This window comes from Monodelphis domestica, chromosome 2 (genome assembly GCF_027887165.1).
Source record: "Monodelphis domestica isolate mMonDom1 chromosome 2, mMonDom1.pri, whole genome shotgun sequence".
Taxonomy (NCBI): domain Eukaryota; kingdom Metazoa; phylum Chordata; class Mammalia; order Didelphimorphia; family Didelphidae; genus Monodelphis; species Monodelphis domestica.
The window spans coordinates 484,286,197-484,308,244 of NC_077228.1; the positions used below are offsets into that span (position 1 = coordinate 484,286,197).

The window sequence follows — 22,048 nt, forward strand, 5'->3', positions numbered from 1 at the left end:
AGGGGGTCATGGCCCAGAAGAACTTGAAAAGGGTGGTGGGCAAAGGTCATCACAGTGGGGAAGTCATTGGACAGACTTTGTGGAAACAACAACAGAGTTGAATTGATTATGGTTCTGACCTGGAAACTATGACAGAGGTCTGAACTCAAGGAAGAGCAACAGGCTGAGGTGCTGCTGAATCTTCTCTCCTCCAAGGGGGAGGAGCCCCAGGAGGTCTGGAATCTTAAGAAGCAAAAAGGTTCTGACGGAGGGTAGGTTAGGTCTCTCAGCCTTGAGATAGCCAAAGGAGAGGGTCTTATTAAGACTGGATCTTAAGGAAAAGATTCAAATCATTCTCTTGGTGCCTGAACACTGTCCCCCCCTGATTTCCCAACTGAAAGTGACCAGCCTGAGAAGAAGCAAAGCAGCGAACGAGATCACCTCACAGCTCCTGGTGCCCTGGGTCTGAACTGGGTTCGGTTGGGACCAAGACCAGGGTCATTCAGACCTCTGTCACAAAGAGGGATGAGAACTAAGGTAGGAGACAAGAGGAAGCGAGTATGGGAGTTGACAAGAAGTCCCAGGAATAAGGTGAAGAGTGCCTGGAGCCAATGCCTAGATATAGGAAGCAACTGAAGCAACCACCAGTCAGGCCAGTGGGACCCCAGAACTTGTAATACAGAAGGATTAAGTTGACCTAAGACTGGTGAGAAGTCTAAAGGAAAACAAATTCAAAGCAATATGACAAGACTTGTATGAAGTGAGGTATGAAAGGGGAGGAAAACTGAACCAAAAGAATCCTGCAGACTTAGTGATGACAGCTTTATAAATGAAGCAACTTGCAGTAGCAACAAATCTCAGATCAGACACAAAAGAAAACACTGGTACTGTCTTAGTACAATAATACTCTTCCTTTCTTTTAAAGAGCAATAAACTCGCAAAAATGTAAAATTATACTGTCATCTGGAATCACTTTTGCATATTCAGTGTTTCAAAATTGTGCTTTGAAAAGGGCTTCATTGTTATTTTGTGTCGAGGTTTCTATGCTGTGTCAAAATAATTTAGCATAAGAAATTTCTGTAAGTCATTTTCAATTTATCCTGACTTACAAATTTATATGATCAAAAAAAACAAATTCCCACATTGGCCATGTCCAAAATGTTTTTCTTGAAAATTGCTCAATGGCTGGGGGCAGGTGAATGGTGGGAAAATTGGAAAAAATAATAAAAAAGTTAAATTTTGTAAAAGGGAGAGAACGAATGGAAGAAGAGAAAGATTCAAGGAAGGGAGACAAAATAGCCTGGCTATTGTAATAATCCCAGTTAGGACTCATAAGATCTTGAAACTGAACCATGCTCACTCCTAGGTAGTAGCTGCACAAAGAGGGGAAAAAAGATAAATATCATGAAGGTAAGATGGACAGAACTTTGCAACTGTTTACATCTGAGGAATTCTTTCAATGTTGTGAAGCTGAATGACTGAAGGGCTGATTGTGCTGCCTTCAAGAGAAATAAAGATGTTAGGAAAAAAGACCATGAGTTCCATTATTGATGTGTTTACTTGAAGTACCTAAAGACATCTATTTGGAAATGTCTAATAGGTAATTAGTTGATGATGCACTGAAAACTGTTTTCCAGATGTGATCTTCCACGACTGTCACTGCCTGCTTCCTAGAGGCCCTGCCTTCAGTGTGGCTCTGGACCCCATGAGCTTTTCTAGCATTAGTTCTGGTCATTTTGATGACTCCTATTAAATTGTATTAAAACTTCCAGGGGTTGTTGTTTTTTTTCCCCAAAAAATGAACTTCTGTCTAAGTCTACCTCCTCATCTTGTACTTTTACTTGGTTCAAAAAATCAACTTCATCAATGTGAAATTTTAATTTTGTCCTCATTAAATTTCATTTTGTTAGATGCAGGTCTAGAAATAGACCATCTATCTCACTTTGGGTCTTATTAAGGCAGTTTTTCTTGACGCTGGGTCTAAATTTGCCTCCTTAGAGCTTTCATGAATTACTCCTGTTTCTCTCCTCTGAGGCCAAACAGAACAGATATAATTGATCTTCAAATGTTTTAGACTGAAGGCCCTTCACCATCCTGGTTGCCCTCCTTTTTGGTATTCTCCAGTTTACCAGTATCCAAGTCCAACCATCTGAGCAATTCTTCATCTAACTGTATTATCGACTAGTTAAAATCTCTCCATCTTTACCACATAAAGAATGAGATACTTTATAAAAAGCTTTGCTTAAATATAGGTAAACTATCTTTGTGAATATGACCCTTATTTGCTATATTTGTAATCCTATTAAAAAAATGAGGTCCTTATTCTCCTTGGAACCAAATTGACCCTTTATATTCATCTCTTCTCTTTTTAAGTGCTCATCCAACCATCTCTTTATTTTTTTTTTTAAACTCTTACCTTCCATCTTAGAGTCAATACTGTGTATTGGCTCCAAGGCAGAAGAGTGGTAGGCAATGGGGGTGAAGTGACTTGCCCAGGATCACACAGCTGGAAAGTGTCTGAGGCCAGATTTGAATCTAGGACCTCCCATCTCTAGGCCTGGCTCTCAATCCACTGAACCACCCAGCTGCTCTTCCCCTCCTTCCCCCCACCATTTCTTTAATAAACTTCTGGAATTTTCCCAGAAATCAGTCTGTAGAACTTGTTCACTTCCCTTTTTTGAAAATCTTAAATCTTGTGATACCTTTCCCATTTACTGTGATTTCTCAAATATTACTAGAAGTGACTTAATAATCACACCTCTCGTGTATTAAGCCCTTACCATTGTAGCAGTTAATTAATAATAGCTGAATAAACAATCTAAGCAAAAGTAATTTGTTAGCTAGACAGTCAGAATAAATGGGTCAGTGGACTCCTCAGTCAGTCTAGAAGGTGGGGAAAGTTTGCTTTAAGTCCTGCCTCTGGCTCAGCATTTAGGTGGTACAGTGGATAAAGTACCAGACTTAGAGTCAGGAAGACCTGAATTCAGATTCTGACCCAGACTACCTGTGGGACCCTGGGAAAGTCACTTAATCTTAGCCTCAGTTTCCTCATGCATAAAATGATAGGGTTGGACTTGTTGGCTTCTATGGCCTTTTCCAGCTCCAAACTTATAATCCGATGTCCTTCTGGCTGTGTGGCCATGGGTAAATGACAACCTCTGGTCACCAGAGAGTTTCAGGTTTTCTATTTGGCAATTCATGAAAACCGTTTACACTGGCATAGAGCTATTACAGTGTGTCTTTCCAGGGAAGGCCCATGTTGGCAAGATTGTAGATCTTTGAATAGAAGTATCTGTACAATACGTGGTTTTCTTATAAATTTGAAAAAGGAATTAGTCCTCTCGGTGCAAATATGGCCGTACCAGAGAATCACATTATCGAAACGAATCTTTGGGAAACTGTAAGTCGGGAGATAAAAAAGGGCATCTTCCTCGATTCAGAGACTGACCTGCATCGAGTCCTGTGGCTCCAGATAACTGTTTAGGGACTAAATCTGGAAGGGATCCGAGAGAGCCTGAAATGCAGCCCCTCATTTATAGCTGACCTCATCTACTTTCCATTGTGCCATGCTCCCTACTGTCACATTTGTAGGGCATCAGGCGTTCCGGCAATTGTTGGAAAATACAGAAATAGAACTCGCGACGCATGCTAGCTAGAGAGCCCCCTGCATCATGACGGACCTTCTCTAGTTCTCAAAAAAAACCTGATTAAACTAGAACTTTGAAATTACGATGAGGTTCATCGTGGAACAGTCAATAGAACTGGATGCTCGTCATTCCGAGTCTTTTCCAGTGTTCATCCACATCTGAGGATGAATTGTCAGCAGGGAGTGAATGGGCCCTGAGGCTCGCCCAACAGCAGGCCAGCAAGAGTGGGATGTGGAGAGAACGTGCGGGTTTCACTGCTTACTGGCTGTTTGCTTTCTAGGTGGGGGACCAGATCGTGGAAATCAACGGGGAACCTACCCAAGGTATTACCCACACGCGAGCAATTGAGTTAATCCAAGCCGGAGGAAATAAAGTTCTTCTCCTTCTGAGGCCAGGAACTGGCTTGATACCCGACCACGGTAAGCATGGAGGTGTGTGGAGTGGTGCTTGAGGGGAGCAGCCAGGGGCCTGGAGAGTGGGCATCATCGGAAGGAGGCAGGTGAGTGACCCACAGGAGCTTAGAGGTCTGAAGATGCCTCCTGGTTCTTAGTGAGATGTTGGCAGCTTACGTGACTTCAGGTAGGGCTTTTACTGGGGCAGAGTTTACAAGAGGAATTTTTACTTTGAAGAAAAAATAGTTGCTTGTGTGGAGAAAAAAATGCAAAAGAAAACTAAACCAGCTTCTCTTTCCTCCTGACAATGAAGGAAGCGTCTTAAATACCGTAACACTACAAGTAATTCACTCTAACAGAGCCCTTTGCAGTCTCCAAAGTGCTTTCCTCCCAACACCCCTCTAAGGTGGGCAGCTTGAGTATGATGAGCTCCAACCTGGAGAAGCCAGTAAGGAGCAGTCCAGGCCCTTTTCTGCTCCTTCCTCTGAATGTGTACTAGAGGGTGTGGCTGCCACTTCCTTATGGAAAACATTGCTGAAGTCTCCATCCTCGACATCCTAAGGACGCCTCTTCTTTGGATAAATTCTGGGCCGTGCGCAAATGTGATGGATTCCCCTGTTTGTCACCTAACGAGGCTTTCCTGAGTACAGTAATAAGGGCTTTAGTACAACTACTGTAATTAAGTAACTGGAGACAAAGTGATGGGGCCTGGGACCACGTCTACCCTCATGCCCTGCTTTCAACTCCTAATTGTTTTCATGGTATTTTCCAAATCACTTAAATAATTCTGATTTGATGATGTTTGAAGCCAAATTGAGTCTGGTGCTCACACTAATGGATGCTTTGGGGGCAGGGAAGGAAGTGTAGACGTGGCTTTTGCAGTCCCCTTTCCATCCTGTGATTCTCTCTCATGTTCTACTCAAAAATCCCAATCCTGGTGACATCTTTGCTGACTGCTCTGTGATTTTGTACCTAGTCCTAGGCTTTTTCTCTTCCTCCTTCAGGTTTGGCTCCTTCCGGTCTGTGCTCCTACGTGAAACCTGAGCAACATTAAGGCTTTCAGGGCTTTTCTTGGTCTTTCCTTAAAAAGACTTGGTAAATTTGCATGTCTTTTGATTCATTTCTCTCTTTATTTTTTCTTTTTTAATTAAACACAATAAATCTACTCCTCCCCTCTCCTCCATGTTTCAGTTTCCTTTTTGGCATTAAATTTGACAGCTTGTTGCAAGGGTTATTATTTACAAATTCCTACCACCTAATCCTAAAGGCTCTATCTACCTGGTTACCTACTTGCAAATGAAGTGTACAGTCCTACATGCTTTAGCAAACAATTTGACAATGTTTGAAGGCTGAATATTCACTAACAGCAACTGAAAATTAAATTCCTTACACACTAGGCCTTATCATTTAAAGCAAATATATTTACCATATTAAAATGCCTTCAGTTTCCAAAATTTCTATCTCGAAATTACTTTTTCAATTATACTTGTTTTAATTATTTAAGTTATGCATACATTAATAAATACAAACAAATTTTTGGCGTTCCATACAGTTGCACATTTGTATATCTTTAGGTACTTATAAATGAAAGGTTTAAATTTTTAAGCTACTTTTTTAAATGGCTGTCAAAGTTACAGAAATTTTTCAGAAAGGGAAACCATAAATGCTCTATAATAAAATGTTTTGTTTATTCATTTTTAGGTGATTGGGATATTCTTAATCCTTCATCTTCAAGCATAATTTATGATGAACAGTCACCATATTTCCCATCTTCACATTCTACTTCCATATTTGAAATTTCTCATGTACCAGTATCTGAAGAAGTTCAGATATGTGAAAAAGTAGAAGACTTAAAGGATACTCTGCCAGTAAAGAAATGCCCTATAAATGAAAACAGCTCTGAGATAAAGCATCAATCTTCTGTCCAGAAAAATGTGAATAAAAAGGTTCTACCCAGGAGTCAAGGTCACAGTGAAAAGAAAAATCTTCAGGAAGTTGAAAATGGTGTTGTTGCAAGAAGAGGCAGATCTGTCAGTCCTAAAAAATCAGTTAATAGACCTTCAGGAGAACATGGAGAAAAAATAGCTAGTCCTGTAAAGGGTGACCCAAAAAGAAGACCCAAAGATCGGTCCTTGAGCCCCAGAAAAGGGGAAAATAAAAATTTACAAGTTGGCACCAATGCAGGTTCTGGAAGAGATAATTCAAGAAAACCGAGGGGAAGATCTGCTAGCCCCCAAAAGCAGCCAAAGATGGAAGTAATAGGAGACAAAATAAACACTGATGCCAGGTTGCAAGAGGGTCAGAGTAGACGAGCTGGTGAGAATAATGAAATGTTCAAAAATGACAAAGAAAAACCAGGTATCTCCAGGAAAGACCCAAAGCAAAATCAGTCTGGAAAAAATGAGACATGCTCGCCAGAGAAAAAAAGCCAAAAAATGAATGAAAAATCTCTTCCATCCAAAAGAGCCAGTGAGCCTGGCAGCAAAGTAGTCACTGAAAATGAAAAGGGAAAGAAAGCAATGTTGGGAGAAATAAGTTGTAGCAAATCCAAAACAGGACCGAGTTGCAAAATGTCAAAAAAGCCACTGAAGTTAGAACCTGAAGAGACAGTTATTCAAAACAAGACGGGAGAACACAAAGAAAAAGACCCAGAGAAAATGGAGAGAAAGAAAGATAGTGATGGGTTAAAAACAGGAAGTAATTCTCCAGTTAAGAAAGCCCCAATAACACCTGGACCTTGGAAAGTGCCGAGTGCAAGCAGAGTCCCTGGTGTGGCTGAAAAACGTCTCTAACTTGTCTAAAGTTGAAAAAAAAAATCTCTTTTCCTATTTAAGAAAAAGGCAGCATTTTTCAAAAAAGTGAGAATAGACATAAATAACACATTTTAATTTGATCACCACGTTAACTAAGCTGCATGAAGGACTTCTAGGATTGCTCAGAACCCGCCTCCCTCCAGCCCCACTTCCTTTCTCTCTCCCCCAGCTGATGTCCCTGATCTTCGGGAAGGCGGTATTTGCTGCTCATTTGCCATTGCACTTCTAAGGCTTTCAGATTGTATTGTGAGTGTCTGAACAAAATGGTGTCTGTATTGCCAATGTGACCATCCCCATTCCTTGTACTTGTGCCAAGTTATCTACTGTATCTTGTCTCTCTTAGCCTCCTCTGACATTTCTGCAGCAATGGAAAAGCAAGATTTGGTTTGGAAGTTGATGTTTTCAATAGCATGTTGCATGTTCACAAGAAAGGAATATTTGCGTTCTTGCTGATCATCAAGGAGGAGGTTCTGTTCATTCATCATTGAAAGGCGATAATGGCCTCTTCAGAAAGCCACTGACAGTCCCCCAGATTGGTTTTTCCAACTAAATATTTGTTAAATGAAGCCCCAAACCACCATCACTTTTTTTTAAACCCTTACCTTCCATCTTAGAGTCAATACTACATATTGGTTCCAAGGCAGAAGAGTGTTAAAGGCTAGGCAATGGGGGTCAAGTGACTTGCCCAGGGTCACACAACTGGGAAGTGTCCAGGCCAGATTTGAACCTAGGACCTCCCCTCTCTGGGCCTGACTCTCAATCCACTGAGTCACCTAGCTGTCCCCTCCACCATCACTTTTAAAGGAAAAATATATTGATTTCAAACTAGTGTTTTAATAACTCCTGCGATACACTTTTTTTTGGTCTAACCATTTAAGATGCTTCCAGTAACTCCCTAACAACTGTAAAAAGATGGTGTTGCCTGCAATGTTTTAGTCCAAAGTCATCAAGGAAGTACATTAAGCAATAAAAAGCTGACTTCCTGTTTTCTTCAACCTTGAAAAGTAGTTACAGTTACCTCAGGATCACCTGCTCTTTTTCATTCCCTTCTCGATGGTATTCTGAAGCACGCGAAATAGACTTCCTGTAACCGAGTAAGGCAGCGTCCCGCCACGTCTGTTCCCGAATGGTTGGTACTCGAAGTTGTGCTTTGCTGCGTACTAGAACTGAGAAATCAAGATGCTTTGCAGGCTTCCGCGGGGTTCCCCTCAGATACCCACATCGGCATCCACGCGCAGACGCCCGGTTCACTTGAGTACACTGGGGTGAGGTCATCGTTTGCAGAAACTGCAGGGGAGCCATGGCCTCCTGGGAGCCCCCACAGAGGCCGTGCCCAGTGTGTCTGCTTGGACTTCGGAGGGACGTTTTCAGATACCGACTTCTTCACTAGGAGACCCGCTCGGCTTGGGCGCGTTTTTTAAAAATCTTAGTCCACGACACTAGCTCTTTTGGAAGGTAGGACTAGATGCAGTTTTAAGTATAAAAAGTAGCTCCAGGTTCTTTTTCAGGCCCCTGAAACAGCCTTCACTAGTAAATATAAATTTTAAAAGATACTTTCAGAATCCATCGTTTTCTTAGGGCACTTTACGTGTCCCGTAACATCGCCCGCAGTCCGTCTTTGTTGCTACCAGAGACACCATCCACAAAGCCTTTTTCTCTTAGTCTGACTGTGAAGCTTTACTATTTTAATATTCCTGAATGTAACCGCTGTAGATATGAAATGTCTCCTTGAGTGAAATTTTTTGGATCTCTTTTTCATGACGTTACATGCACACGCTTCTCATAACCCTTGATTATAGATCAAATTAGGAAATGTGCTCTAGGCTAAGCTTTTAGTGCCACCAACGCGGTTTCTTTTTCCGTAGCCCGCAACTCTACAATGACGATTTCTTTTATTGTTAACTGTGACATACCTTGGAGGTCCTGTTGTCAGTCTGATGTGGCCCTTCCTTTCCCGGAACCTGTCTCTGTACTTCATGTCTCATGACTTAGCCACATGGCCTTGGAATGCTAAGCAAAAATGGATGTGCTGGTTGTAAATGTTTATATATTGTACAGTACCTTTATATATAATTGAGGTCCTGATTAGAGAGAGAGAAATGTAAATCGCTCGTTATTTTTTATATAGATAATATTAAAAAAAAGTTCATGGTCTTTGGTTCTTATTCTATAAAATGCCTTGGTTGTCCCTTTTTTCTTGCCGTGACGTTCTCCAGTAGACCCCTTTATTCAAAGAGCCTAAGTTCTCCAGAATAATAAAATTTTGTGAGTTCTACGGAAAGAAAAAAAAAGGTGCTTGTTATGAAAACTTTGCTTCTGCAAGACTTAAGGTTAGATGATAGATCTTTCCGGGGGCAGAGTGTGGCTGCATTGGAAATCAGGAGAAAAAACCCACTTCTGACCCTCCTGACCGAGTGGCTGTGGACAGCTTCATCAATCCAAAGCTAGAAGGGGCTTTAGAGTCTACCTTCCTCGTGTTATGTTTTACAGAAGAGGAAACAGACTGAAAGACAATGACTTGCTCAAGATTACAGTCTGAACTACAATTAGAACTCAGGTCTTCCATTTTTGGCTCATTTTCCAGCCTTTTCCTTTTAATTTAAAAAAGTATTAAAGTTGGGCTCTATAATTGTAAAGGGAGCACTGTTGCAAGCTGCAGGTTCTTTGAGCAGCTGCCTTCAGAACTGGCCCTGGGGATCTGTTAAGTTTTCATTTCTTCCAGTGTGCTTTGTTTAATACTCTGTGCTCTGGTCTGTGAGTAACCCCAAGCCCTCTTTTACCCCTTGGAACTATGACTGGGGCCCCCTGCTCCCCTGCAGCCACAAGGGCTGCTGCGTGCTCGTGATTCCTCGCCCTAAAACCCCACTCCCACACGGCAGCCTGGATATGTGTACGGGCAACATGGCCAGAGTCTTGCACCCAGGGCCGGCAAAGAGACCCCCTGTCACATCTGTCTGAGTACACACACACACATACACATCCTTGGCTGCCGCTTCAGCTGTGCCCAGAGCCCATTGCTGTGGTGGCTCCACAGTTTCTGTTTGTATTTAGTCAATCTAGAACATTATTCCTTGGTTACAAGAATCATAGTCTTTCCCTCCCTTCCCTCCACATCCTAGTTTTTTGAGGATAATTTGGTAGAGCTCAGATGGGTCTGTGTACCTTCTCTGCCATCTTGGTGTCCCCACACAAAGGTGGCATCTTTAACATTTCCTCACAAACTGAAAGACGCAGAGAATCTGTGGTCCCGCTGGGGTTACTGCTTACTGAGGACAAAATAGTATTCCACTCGGTAGACCAAAATGGTGCCTTACAGGCTCTGTTCCAGATTATCTTCCATCCATCTATGAAGAGCGTTTGGTAATCCTTCAAAGATACAACTATGGAAATAGCCCTGGTTCAATGGTCCTCTGATAAACCCGAGACAAAGCATGAACAAGAAGATGTATGTAGGTGACAAAAGTAACTGTCATTGGGATAGAGATCCAGAGGAGGGATTCTCAATGGATGGTTCCTCAGTAGGAAAATAGCATTTGCCAATAATGCTGCTGATGGCATCAATTCTCATAGGTTTTGGGGGGTTGATCTGGTAGAGATCATTGGGTCCATGTGTTTTCTCCACCATTCTGGCTTGACTCCCCTCAGAACTCAGGTCTTCCTGACTTGAAGTGCTTTATGTACTGTACCCCTGAAATCATGGTACCCATCGTACTAACCTCATCGAATCAGATACAAAAATGCCTTTTGAAATGGCAAATCTTCACGTTTTTTAAGCTTTTCAGCATAAAAAAAAAATAGTTTTGCTACCCATTCTCTCCAGCTTCCCACTTTTTTGGGAGGAGTTCCCCAAATCCTCTCTGTGAACATTGTGCCCCTACGTCCAGGCTTTGTTCACAAGTACAATTTCTGTAGCTTTCCTTTTAAAATGAAAAGGATCTTCATTGTGCCATTTAAAACCCAAAGCTGTCTCTCTGTCCAAAGCTCCTTTCCAGGTAAGAACCCTCCCCACTTCAACATAGGCTTGATACCGAAACCCGTCCCAAAGGGCCAGGAGGGCACCACATCCCTATTGGGGTGAATATTCTCCTAGTCAGGTGAAACAAGCTAGAATGTGATTAAAATAAACTTTGAGATGAGCCTATTTTCTCATCCTTGGAAGGAGGAAGAGTGGCATTACTAGGGATGAAAATGGGCAGAGATCTTTAAAGAGTGTCATTTTTCAGCCTTGTTGCAGGAAAATCCATGGGCAGAGCTCCTTCCCTATGCTCCACTGAAATCGAAAGATAAAAATATCAGGTGGAAAGAGCAGGAAGGAGGTCAGTGTCTTTGGATTATAGTGTGAATCAAGGAGGATAATATGAAAGGTAGGAGGGAGCCAGACAGCATCCCAGTTGGGAATATCCTTCCTCAACAACTTGTTCCCTTAAGCTGAAGTGTGATCATGCAAAGACTGGGGCCCCTAGGCCTATTGGGTTCCTGTGTTTTATAGGCTCATAGATTTAAAGAGCTGAAAGGAATGTTAGCTCATCCAGCTGAACCCCCTCATTTTGTAGATGAGAAAAGATTAAGGTCATACCACTAGCTAGGAAGCACCACAGTACATACAATGCTGGGCCTGGAGTCAGGAAGACCAGAATTCAAATTTGCCTTCAGAGACTTTGAAGCTGTGTGACCCTGGGCAAGTCATTTCACCCTGCTTGCCTCAGTTTCCTCATCTGTCAAATGAGCTGAAGCAGCAAATGGCAAAACACTCCCATCTCTACCAAGAAAACCTCCATGAGGTCACAAAGAATCAGATGAGTAAAATTATAGAACCACAAGAATTAAGTGACTAGGTAGAACTTGAGCCCCTATCCTAGTAAAATGGTGGAACCACAAGCATTAAGTGACAAGATAGAACTTGAGCCCAAGTCCTCTAAATGGTGTGCATTCTACATGGTTTCTAAATAATGCCAAAATTAAGAATCATGGAAATAAGTGCCACAAAGAATACCTTTCTTCAAGAGATAAAAGAATATTCTATCGTAACTCGGCATCATCCTTAATGTTGTAGAATCTGTGAAACACCATTAATTTTTTAAATAGGATATTCCCTTATTTAGACAGCTCTTTTCTGGTTATGCATTGAAGGTTTTTATTTTAGTTCACAGAATTACAGTGTGCTTCAAATAAGTCATAATTATATGAAAACCATAATTTCTATTTTGGATAGCGGAATTAGTTTAAGGTGCCCACCAGCTTTCCTGTTGCTATGCAACCTTCGAGGCTTGACTGACATAACATGAAGAGCTATTCGCGTGTGTGTGATATTGAAATTCAATCCATATGAATGGATTTGGATTCTGAAAGCTTTGGGACCATAGCTAAATGCCAGAACAGTGAGCTGCCAAGAGAAGCTGTGATTTCCTTAGGTTTCTGAATACAGATATCTGTAATACAGGATCAGAGGTAGGGTCCCTTGGTGAAACCCCATACTCAATTAACTCCCTTCAACAACACCATGAAGCTTTTCACTTGACTTTCCATAAAAGGAGACTTGCTATCACATAAGATTGCACCTTCCATTCCTGGAGAATAGGAAAGATTCTCAGCCCCAAGGTGAGTAGTAGATTAGCGTCTACACTTAATGTGACCCCCAGATTTTCCAGAAACTGGAGTCGGGCTCATGAGTCTGTAGTTTGCAGACACCTCTTTTTTCCCTTTTTTGAAAATTGGGGCATTTGTACTCCAGTTTCATTCTTCAAAATATTTCAAAAATCAGTTGCAGCCTCTCAGAGAGACATCTACCAACTCTCTTTTTTTTTTAAAGTATTCTAGGATATTGCTTTGTTCATAATTGATTAATTGAGGAGGCAGCTGGGTGGCTCAGTAGATTGAGAGCCAGGTCTAAAGACAGGACCCGGTCCTAGATTCAAATCTGGCCTCAGACACTTCCTAGCTGTGTGACCCTGGGCAAGTCACTTAACCCCCATTGCCTAGCCCTCACCACTCTTCTGTCTTGAAACTAATACAGTATTGGTTCTAAGATGGAAAGTAAAGGTTTTTAAAATCCTTTAAAAGACCCCCCCAAAAATTAAAAGGTTTTTTAAAAAAATATTGATTACTTGAATTCATTGAGAGATGCTATATATTATCGGACCATATGATTTATCTTGGGGTTTTGCTCCCCAATTCAAGGATGATTCTTCTTTAGAGAAAAGAATGAGTGATTCAGCCTTCTTCCTGCCATCTGTTATCCTATCCACACCAAGGATATCATCTTTGACCTTGCACCCACCTAATAGAGTGTGCCATTTTGTTTTGTTTTTTAATCCCACAATCCATTTTCATGTCTTTACCATTTATTGACAGCCTTACATCATTTTAAGGCATTTGTCTGGCACAATTCTTACAGGATGACGCACTCTTACCTTCATTCCTCAGTTAATTGTCCTTCTGTCTTTTCTATGTGCCTTTTTCAAATCTTGGGTTTGTCAGTAAAGTTCCTTGTATATCCATTTCTTGTCTCTTTAGGGCACCTCATCTGCAATCCATCCCTCAATCATTTAACTGCCCGTATCTCTTTCTCTGGCTTCACTTTCTTCTCTTCCTAGTTGCCACCCCTTGGAGAACCAACTCTAGGTGTTAACTCTCAAATCCCTTGCTACCCTGAACTATTGATATTCGAGCCTTGCCAGACTAGATCTTAGTTTAGGGACTCCCCATCCGCCTCTTCTCTTCTTTTTTCATGTGCTCCTGAGCACAGCTGGAGAGAACCACGCAGCTGTGATGACAACTTCCACTACACTTGTTTTTCCTAATCTCAGTGTGCCCTCCATTGCAACAACAACAAAAAATCCTTTTTATATTCCTCCTTCATTGATTCTCTCTCCCTCTCCGAGCCACAGCAGCTGTTCCAAATCTTCTCTCAAATCTTCTTCCACTCCATCACAAGTTTAGTGTGAGATTTACTGAAAAACGGAGGCAATTCACCATGATTGTCCTCTTTGTCTTCACAATCGCACAAGTCCCTGACAATGTCCATGACCTCTTTTACTGCAGCCTCTTGAAAAAGTGGCATTTCTCCCAAAGGCTAGATAACCTTGATCTTCCTATCTGCTACGTCTTACCCCCATAAGCATTCTTTTTCTCTCTTATTTTCATCTCACAATCTCTTGGTCTTTTCTCTGTAGCCTACAAGCATATCCAAGTCTCCCTTATCCTTAGGAAGGGAAAAAACCAATTCTAGATTCTCAAAATATCCACAAGTCAACATCCTGTACTTCTCTTTTTCTTAGCCAGACTAGATAAAGTTGTCTATACCACCTCTACAAGTCATAGAAAGCCAACCCATGCATTCCAGACTTACTTCAAACAAGATGCATGATGAATGCTCTGTCTGTGGTAGAAAATGCGAATGTAAGCTTTATGACCTTGCCCCTAGCCTTGTGCAGGGAGCCAACAGACGCTCCCCCTGCTGACTGACAAGGTCACAGTTTGGGAGATGGAAACTGCAAGGCAGCCCCCTAAAAACAAAAGCCCCTGCTAACCCCCTTCTGTGACTTCTCTCTCTCCAATTTTCCTAACTAATGGACTTGTTATGATTATTATTCTCTCCCCAATACAGGAGAAATAATATGAGAGCAAATACTTATAGGATCAATACAGATGTATCCCACTTTAATCCCCCTAGGCTATTACCCTAAAAGATTGCATTTACAGAATTAAAGCCCAAAGATTATTGCCCATTACCCCTTGTTTCTCTCACTCAAGCACAGATATGCTCCAATGCCCTACAATAAACACTGGCCAAAAGCTTAAGCACTATAATAAATCTTTCTTTACAGTTATCAGTGAATTTGGTGATGGACAGAAACCAGACAACATTGCCTGGTGCTTTAAAGTAACACAAGAAAAATAGAACTTGTAAATTGAGGAAAACCCCAAATCTGGTCTGTCATTAAATTGCCCTCTAACTTTGTACCTAGCTACAAAATGTTTTGTTATCCATCTCCTAAGTAATTGTGATTGTGAAAGCTGACCAAAAGTAACAATGATTCTTCTAGGTCAGGGAGAACTAACGTCTAGATCACCCTGTCTATGTCATTCATCTATAGCACCAATGTTTCATTGACTATCTCCTTAGGCTACACATCTGTTGTTAAGTACTATGGAAACATATATGTAGAAAATTGATTGTGTGCCAAAGAAGTATATACTTGAAACCCTGTATAACAAACGAACCTCCGTGCTATGGCAGAACACTGTGTGATGCCTAAGTACGTGGACCTGAGCACACAGTGTCTCTCATCTCCATTACTTGACCGGATCATCACATCTAGACGGAATGAGCCCTCACCCTCAGGGAGACTGCTGGACGACTCCAAAAGACCTTGGTTCTTCTGGATGCAAGACTCTCTTGTCTCCTCTTGAAGTGCACAGGGCTCAACTTTTTTCTCAAACAGAAGCAGAGAAAATACAAGCAGATATTTATATGTTGGGAAAAGACTGCAGTCCTGAAAGGATGGGGATGGGGAGGGGAGGAGAGAGAGAATCTGGTTCCCCAGCTACTTCCCAGGCTCTGGATACTCTTGTGTCACTGCCTCATCTCTCTGGAAATCCCCATTTCCTTTTAGATACAACCACTGTTAACAAGTCATCCAGGCTTCATATCTGTTGAATGGAAAAAAAGAACAACATTCTTAAGATCACATCATATCAAAGAAATCAGTGGCTGTCCTTCCATCACCTAGAGCCCACTCAAGCCACTTCATCTCCTCCCAGCCTTCCCAGGGATAGAAGGGGCGATTACAGTCTCTCCCCTTCTGTATAGACCAGCAGCTGGTGTGTCTTCAGAACCACCCCACCTCCCCAGTCCTTAAGCCATGGAATTCTGGAAAAACTAGACCCAAGCTTGGTGTGAAGGGAAAATGCCCCAGGAACCAAGGTGAGACCTGGAACTCTGCTGTGACGCAGTCATATTGGACAGGGGTTGGCAGAGATTTCAGTCTTCCATCTTCCCTCTCAGTCTCATGGTGGAGCCAGTGCTCAGACAGGGTGACTGGGTGTCGGAGCCCCAATGGGAAGGGCAAGCCAACCCTCTCAGCTCCATGTGGCAATTATAGTATTACAACAATAGTCATTATGATAGTAGGGGGCAGCTGGGTAGCTCAGTGGATTGAGAGTCAGGTCTAAGGATAGGACCCAGTCCTGGGTTCAAATCTGACCTCAGACACTTCCTAGCTGTGTGACCCTGGGCAAGTCACTTAACCCCCATTGCCTAGCCTTTACCCCTCTTGCCTTAGAATCAATAATCAATGTTGATTCTAAGATGTAAGGTTGAATATTTTTTAAAAATTGTCACAATCTTAAAGACAGAACTAGGGGTCAGCTAGGTAGCTCAGTGGATTGGGAGCCAAGTCTAGAGACGGAAGGTTCTGGTTCAAATCTGATCTCAGACACTTCCTAGCTGTGTGACCTTGGGCAAGTCACTTACCCCCATTGCCTAACCCTTGCGGCTACCATGCTGTTAGGTTACATTAAGAAGGGCTTAGCTCCAAGGAATAAAGAAAAGTCCTTCTACAATCTGCCCCTCGCATAATACACCTGGCCTTTTCTGCTCACTTGTGGGTGCCAAGTTTAAAGCATGACATCTGTAAGTTGGAGAAAAAATGGAGGTCACCTGAGATGGCAAAAAACAGCTCTTCTGCCTTGGAACCAATACGCAGCATCGATTCCAAAATGGTAGGGTTTAAAAAAATAATAACGCTGATAGTATACTAGCAGCATCTTTTTGTCATGACACCATTGAGTCTGAAGAACTACATTTGAAGATCTTTCCAAGAGCGAGGGTGAGGTGCATCAGGCACAACCTATCTCTAAATGAGAATTGTGAAGGAGAAATAAAAGAAACATCACAATTGAAAAAAGGGTCGAGGGGCCGTCGTGTAATGTGAGCAAGAGAAAATCCTGGGAGTGCCTAACGCAGTTTGTCAACCACACAATTTCGAGAAAGACCCCGCCAGCATCGGGGGAGAACCTGGACAAAAGTCCCCCAGAGGCGTCGATGGATCGCAATCTGTACCACAAGAGGGCATCGTTGCATCATGGACGCCCGGAGCTATCCAAATGTCCATGGAATAAATATTTGGGTCGGTTTGGTTTTTAATCTGTCAGAACTGATAGTTTGAAATGTAGACAGGGCCCACTGGGCCATTGTAGACTACTCCATATGGGCCATGATCCATATGAACAAAAAAACTGACACTCATGGTATTTCCCTTAAAAAACAGTCCTTTGCGGCAGGTGGGCAGGTATTTCCCCCGCTTTATAAATAAAGGAAATTGAAGACGGATAGTAGTTGGGCAGCTCATAAGTGATGCGGCCAAATTCAAAGTCGTGTCTTCTAGCAAAGGTCATCAGCGACATGCTTATTCCCAGCTATGTAGACAATACGAAGTTGGGAGGGATGGATGACACAACCAACCAATCAACACTTATGAAGCATCTCCTCTGTGCCTGGCGGGGCACCGTACTAAGCGTTGGGGATACAAAAGAGGCAAAGGACAATCCTGCCCTCGAGGAGCTCCCAATCTAACAGGATAGACAGCCTGTAAATACATACAAAATCGACAAATAGGAAATACTTAACAGAGGGAAGAAACTGGACTCGAGAGGGGATGGGAGAGGCTTCCTCTAGAAGCTGAACGTTTAGTTGCAACGTAAAGGAGTCCAGGGACGTCCCTGGTTGGGGCAAATGAGAGAGAGCGTTGGGGGGGGGGGGGGGGGGTAGCTGGAGAAAATGCCTGGGGTCAAGAGATGGGAGTGTTGTGTTCCTGGAACAGCCAAGAGACCAGAGTCGCTATGGAAGACCACTTGTGTCAGGGCGTAAAGGGGTAAGAAGATGGGGGAAAGGGAGGAGAGGACTAAGTTGTGGAAGGCTTTGAAAGCCCTGCAGAGCAATTTATACTCATTCCTGGAGGCAACAGGGAGCCCCTGGAGTTTCCTGTGTAAGTGAGTGACATGATGAGACCTGCCTTTTAGAAAAATCGCTTTAGTGACTGAATAGAGGATGGGTTGGACGGGGAGAGACTGGAGCCACAAAGACCCATTGGCAGGCTACTGAAGTCAACCAAATGTCAGGTAACAAGAGCCTGACATGGCGGATGACTGAGGTTTCAAACAGATCTTGACAAATTAGAACACTTGGCTTCGTTGAATAAGAAGAACTCCAACAGGGATAAATAATTAATCTTATGCCTGGGTTCAAAAAATCAACTTTGTGAGTATGAAATAGGGGAGGCACTTCTTAGACAGCAATTTACCTCCAGCAGACCTTTTTAGGGGACGACAGGCTTAATACACACAAGCAGCATGACGCGGCATCCAAAAGAGCTACCATGCTGTTAGGTTACGTGAAGAAGGGCTTAGCTCCAAGGAATGAAGGTAAGTCCTCCTACAATCTGCCCTGAGCATAATACATCCAGCTTTTTCTGCTCACTTGTGGGTGCTAAGTTTAAGGCACGACCTCTGGAAGTTAGAGAACAAATGTGGGATGGTAAAAACAACAACAACAACAACAACCCCCACCTTAACTTCGTCTCCTAGGAGGATTAGTTCAAGAACTTGACCTGTTTAGTCTGAAGAAGAGGTGATGTAGGAGTCCTTTGATACCAGTCTTCAGGTACCTGAAGGGATTTTTCACTTGTTTGGCTCCCAAGGGCAGAACCAGAAACAATTAGAAGTTCCTGCCCCCAAGCTAGGCTTGAGAAAAAGAACTTCCCAATGATCAGTTGTTGTTCTATCATGTCCAATACTTTGTGACCTCATTTGAGGTCTTCATGGCAAAGATGCTGGAGTGGTTCACCATTTCCTTCTCCAACTCATTTTACAGTTGAGGAAACCGAGGCAAAAAGCTTAGGTGATTTGCCCAGGATCACATGGCTACTAAATGTTTGAAGCTAGATTTAACTCAGGAAAAAGAGTCCTCCTGACTCCAGGCTTGGTACTCTAGCCACTGCCCCACTTACCTCTCCTACTAACAATTAGATGTATCCCAAAGCGGTATGACCGGTTCCCTAGAGAGAGAGCTGGTTCCACAGGAGCAAAGGTCTCCAATCTCTCACCATCGAGTTCCACAACCTTCACATCCTCACTTTCCCTCCCCTGGCATATTGAACATGGACAAATCTTGCCATTTCCTATGTCCAGAACATCCCACTTTTCTTGCCCCTTTTCACCCACTTTAGTCCATGACTTCATCACTTCTCACCTGGACTGCAGCAATAATTTCCTAACTGCTCAGTCTTCCCAGTTGTCTTTCCCCTCTCCAAATCATCCTCCAAACAGCCAGCAAAGGAACTTTACTTTAGCACAGGTTGGACCATATCAATTCCTATTCGAACACTGGTGTCTTTCTATTGCCTTTAGACTAAAACAAACCCCTTTATAGTCCTCACAACCAGACATACTTTTCCCTTAACTTCATTATACATTGTTAATTTGCCCAAGTTCTATGTAGGGTCATGTTGAACTAGCCTTCTTGCTCTCCTTCATACATGACACTCCATCTTGGCTTGATGTCCTGGTGTTGTTCATCTTTAATGGCTATAATTCCCTCTCTGATCCCCTCTTCTTTAGAGAATCTTTTACTGCTTGTAAGTCTGAAAGTTGACTTTCTCTGTGAAGCCTCCCTCCAAGATGCTTGTGATTTTCATTTCCCAAGCCACTTTATATTGTAGATTTTTTAAAATATCCAATACTCCAAATATTATATTTGATAATATTTATTAATAATAAAACTTGAAGCAAGGGAATAAAAACTGCAGTAAAGAAAGCCCCCTTTCACAGCCACACATGTGAAAAAAGAGAGTGAGGATGGGGAAAACATTCAATTTAAAAACAATAATGTAACAACACTAATGTGAAAGAAGGGAAAAAGATTCTTGGGATAAGAAAAGAATTCTGGGAGATAGAGTCTAAATTTTTCTAATTATACATTCCCCCTGTGATCCTTTGGGAGACTGGTATCCCTTTTAAGTTGAATGTTTTCCCCACCCTCACTCTCTTTTTTCACATGCGTGGCTGTGAAAGGGGGCTTTCTTTACTGCAGTTTTTATTCCCTTGCTTCAAGTTTTATTATTAATAAATATTATTAAATATAACACTTGGAGTATTAGATATTAATTTTTAAATCTACATTTCTGGAAACCACGAAGGGATAGAATTCTCAAATATTTTTTAAGATAGAAAATTTCCACTTATACAATATTTATTTTGTGTTTTTTCTCTTAATATTATTGTTTCTCCCCCAGTAGGCACTTGAAAAGTGATGTGGTATGGGAGAAAGAAGACTTTTAGAGTCAAATGATCTATGTTCAAATTCCAGCTCGTCCACTGAAGAGCTGTGTGGTCTAAGACATCTTAATTTCTCTGTGCCCCAATTGGCTCATCTGTTGAGTGAGGGGGTGGATCAGATCAAAAGTTCCTAACCTTTTTTTTGAGTGACAGACCCTTTGCCAATCTAGTGAAGCTAATACACTTCCTTTAATGTTTTTAGTGAGAGAGCCCCCCTGCACATCCTGCTTTGATTTCTGTCCTTTTGAGATGCTTTTTAAAGATCAGTTCGGAAGGATATTCAATGCAGTTTCAGGATTTGCCACCATCTTGGTGCCCTCCTTTGATGTTTTTAAATGCATAAATCCATACAGTTATGAAAGAAACTGATCAGATTAAAATAGTTACCAAAATATAAAGAAAATAAGTTCATGGAACTCCCATCCAACTCTGGCATTCTTTATATTTTGTATTTGAAAGTGGAGTGCTTTTTCTACTCTACCCACTGGTATTAGAGCTTGTACAGGCTCAGGAAAGCCAATTGTTATATTTTCAGGAATTGTGGGTGCTGGTTGTTAAACATAGCCAGTATATAATTCAATAAACTCTTGCACTTGTATTGTTAGTCATCACTTTAAGAGACCTGGTGTTAATCACAGCTGATTGTATTTTCAGTATTTGAGTCTACTTTAAACAACTGTGGTTTCAATAATGAATATTTGAAAGAGAATTTAATTGCATCATGTTCTAATAGTGCTAATACCATGCTGGGAAAAGAGTCTGGAGTAGCTATCAAGTTATTAAAAAATTTTCCTAAAATCATCATTTAGCACTGTTTAAATCATCATCATTTAAATCACCAATTGCAATTATTACTCGATGATTCAATACAAGAAAAAAAAAGACTTGAAAATGTTTCTGGATACAATTTGTTCTATTTATAACCAATCTAATAAAAATCCAACTGAACTAGAAAATATAGCTAGAGAACTCAAAAAATGAAATAATTAAAATTGATCAATTCCTGGGACTATGGTAACTTGTAGTTTACAAGTTGCTACTGTTTTAGAGCTCATTTAGCCTGCATATATATATATATATATATATACATATATATATATATATGTTTCATCCTTCTTATTCTGGTTTGTTAAAGAACTTAGCTAACATTAATTGCTTGCAAAGTCTAGCTTTAATAATTGACATTCTTAAGAAAATTTCAATTCCTTTCAACCACACACTAACAGAAATTAATCAAAATTAATCAAAAGCACCACAAGAACTTTGGAAAATTTAAAGATGGGTATTGGAAAGATTGGATCTCAAGCCGAAGGTTTGATCAAGGCTGATAAGTTTAAAGATCGATTGAATAAAAATAATCAATTTAATACTCTTCCTAGAAATGTCACTAGAACATATCATTCAAACCATGAACACATTGCATCTTTAATCAGTTGGAAACAACCATGAAAGCATTTTAAAATAATTCTGACGAATTAGAAGCATCTACTTGTTTTTATGAAGAAGTTAACTTCACCAAGGAGAGCTGGTTAAAAAAAATAGTCACATAAATGAAATTTTAAAGAATAAATTGATTTGCTATTTTTGATTCTGTAGATGATAATGTAGAATCCATGTTCCAAGCCCTACAACTTCCCAAAAAGCTCAAAAAGATGTTGCCATTGTGCTAAGTCATGAAGGAGCCTTCAGGTTAAAAAATATAATTTTTAGGAGGGTGGAGAAGGAGTTTAACAAGAGATCACACCAGATTTAATGACAATAAATTTATTGGGAAAGAAGTTTAACAGGTTGGGATGTGGTAAAAACATGATTGAATGGTAATACTTCAGGGGTAGCTACAGCTATAAACAAAAACCAATGAAAGCATTTGATGAGAATCAAT

The 22,048-nt window shown here is 41.3% G+C and overlaps 1 protein-coding gene across 2 annotated transcripts in view; it reads left to right on the forward strand.

Moving 5' to 3' along the window:
• The window catches only part of MAGI3 (membrane associated guanylate kinase, WW and PDZ domain containing 3), a 243,382-nt gene extending 234,376 nt beyond the window's left edge, over positions 1 to 9,006 (forward strand). The window contains exons 20-22 of one of the 2 annotated variants that reach the window (XM_007485160.3): positions 3,907 to 4,045; positions 5,023 to 5,113; positions 5,720 to 5,855. In XM_007485160.3, coding sequence (XP_007485222.1) covers positions 3,907 to 4,045; positions 5,023 to 5,072 — 189 coding nt within the window. In that variant the 3' untranslated portion in view covers positions 5,073 to 5,113; positions 5,720 to 5,855. Of the gene's footprint in view, positions 1 to 3,906; positions 4,046 to 5,022; positions 5,114 to 5,719 lie in introns of both variants that reach the window. The other variant, XM_001381996.5, reaches the window with a different exon arrangement.
• The last annotated feature ends 13,042 nt before the right edge of the window (positions 9,007 to 22,048 follow it).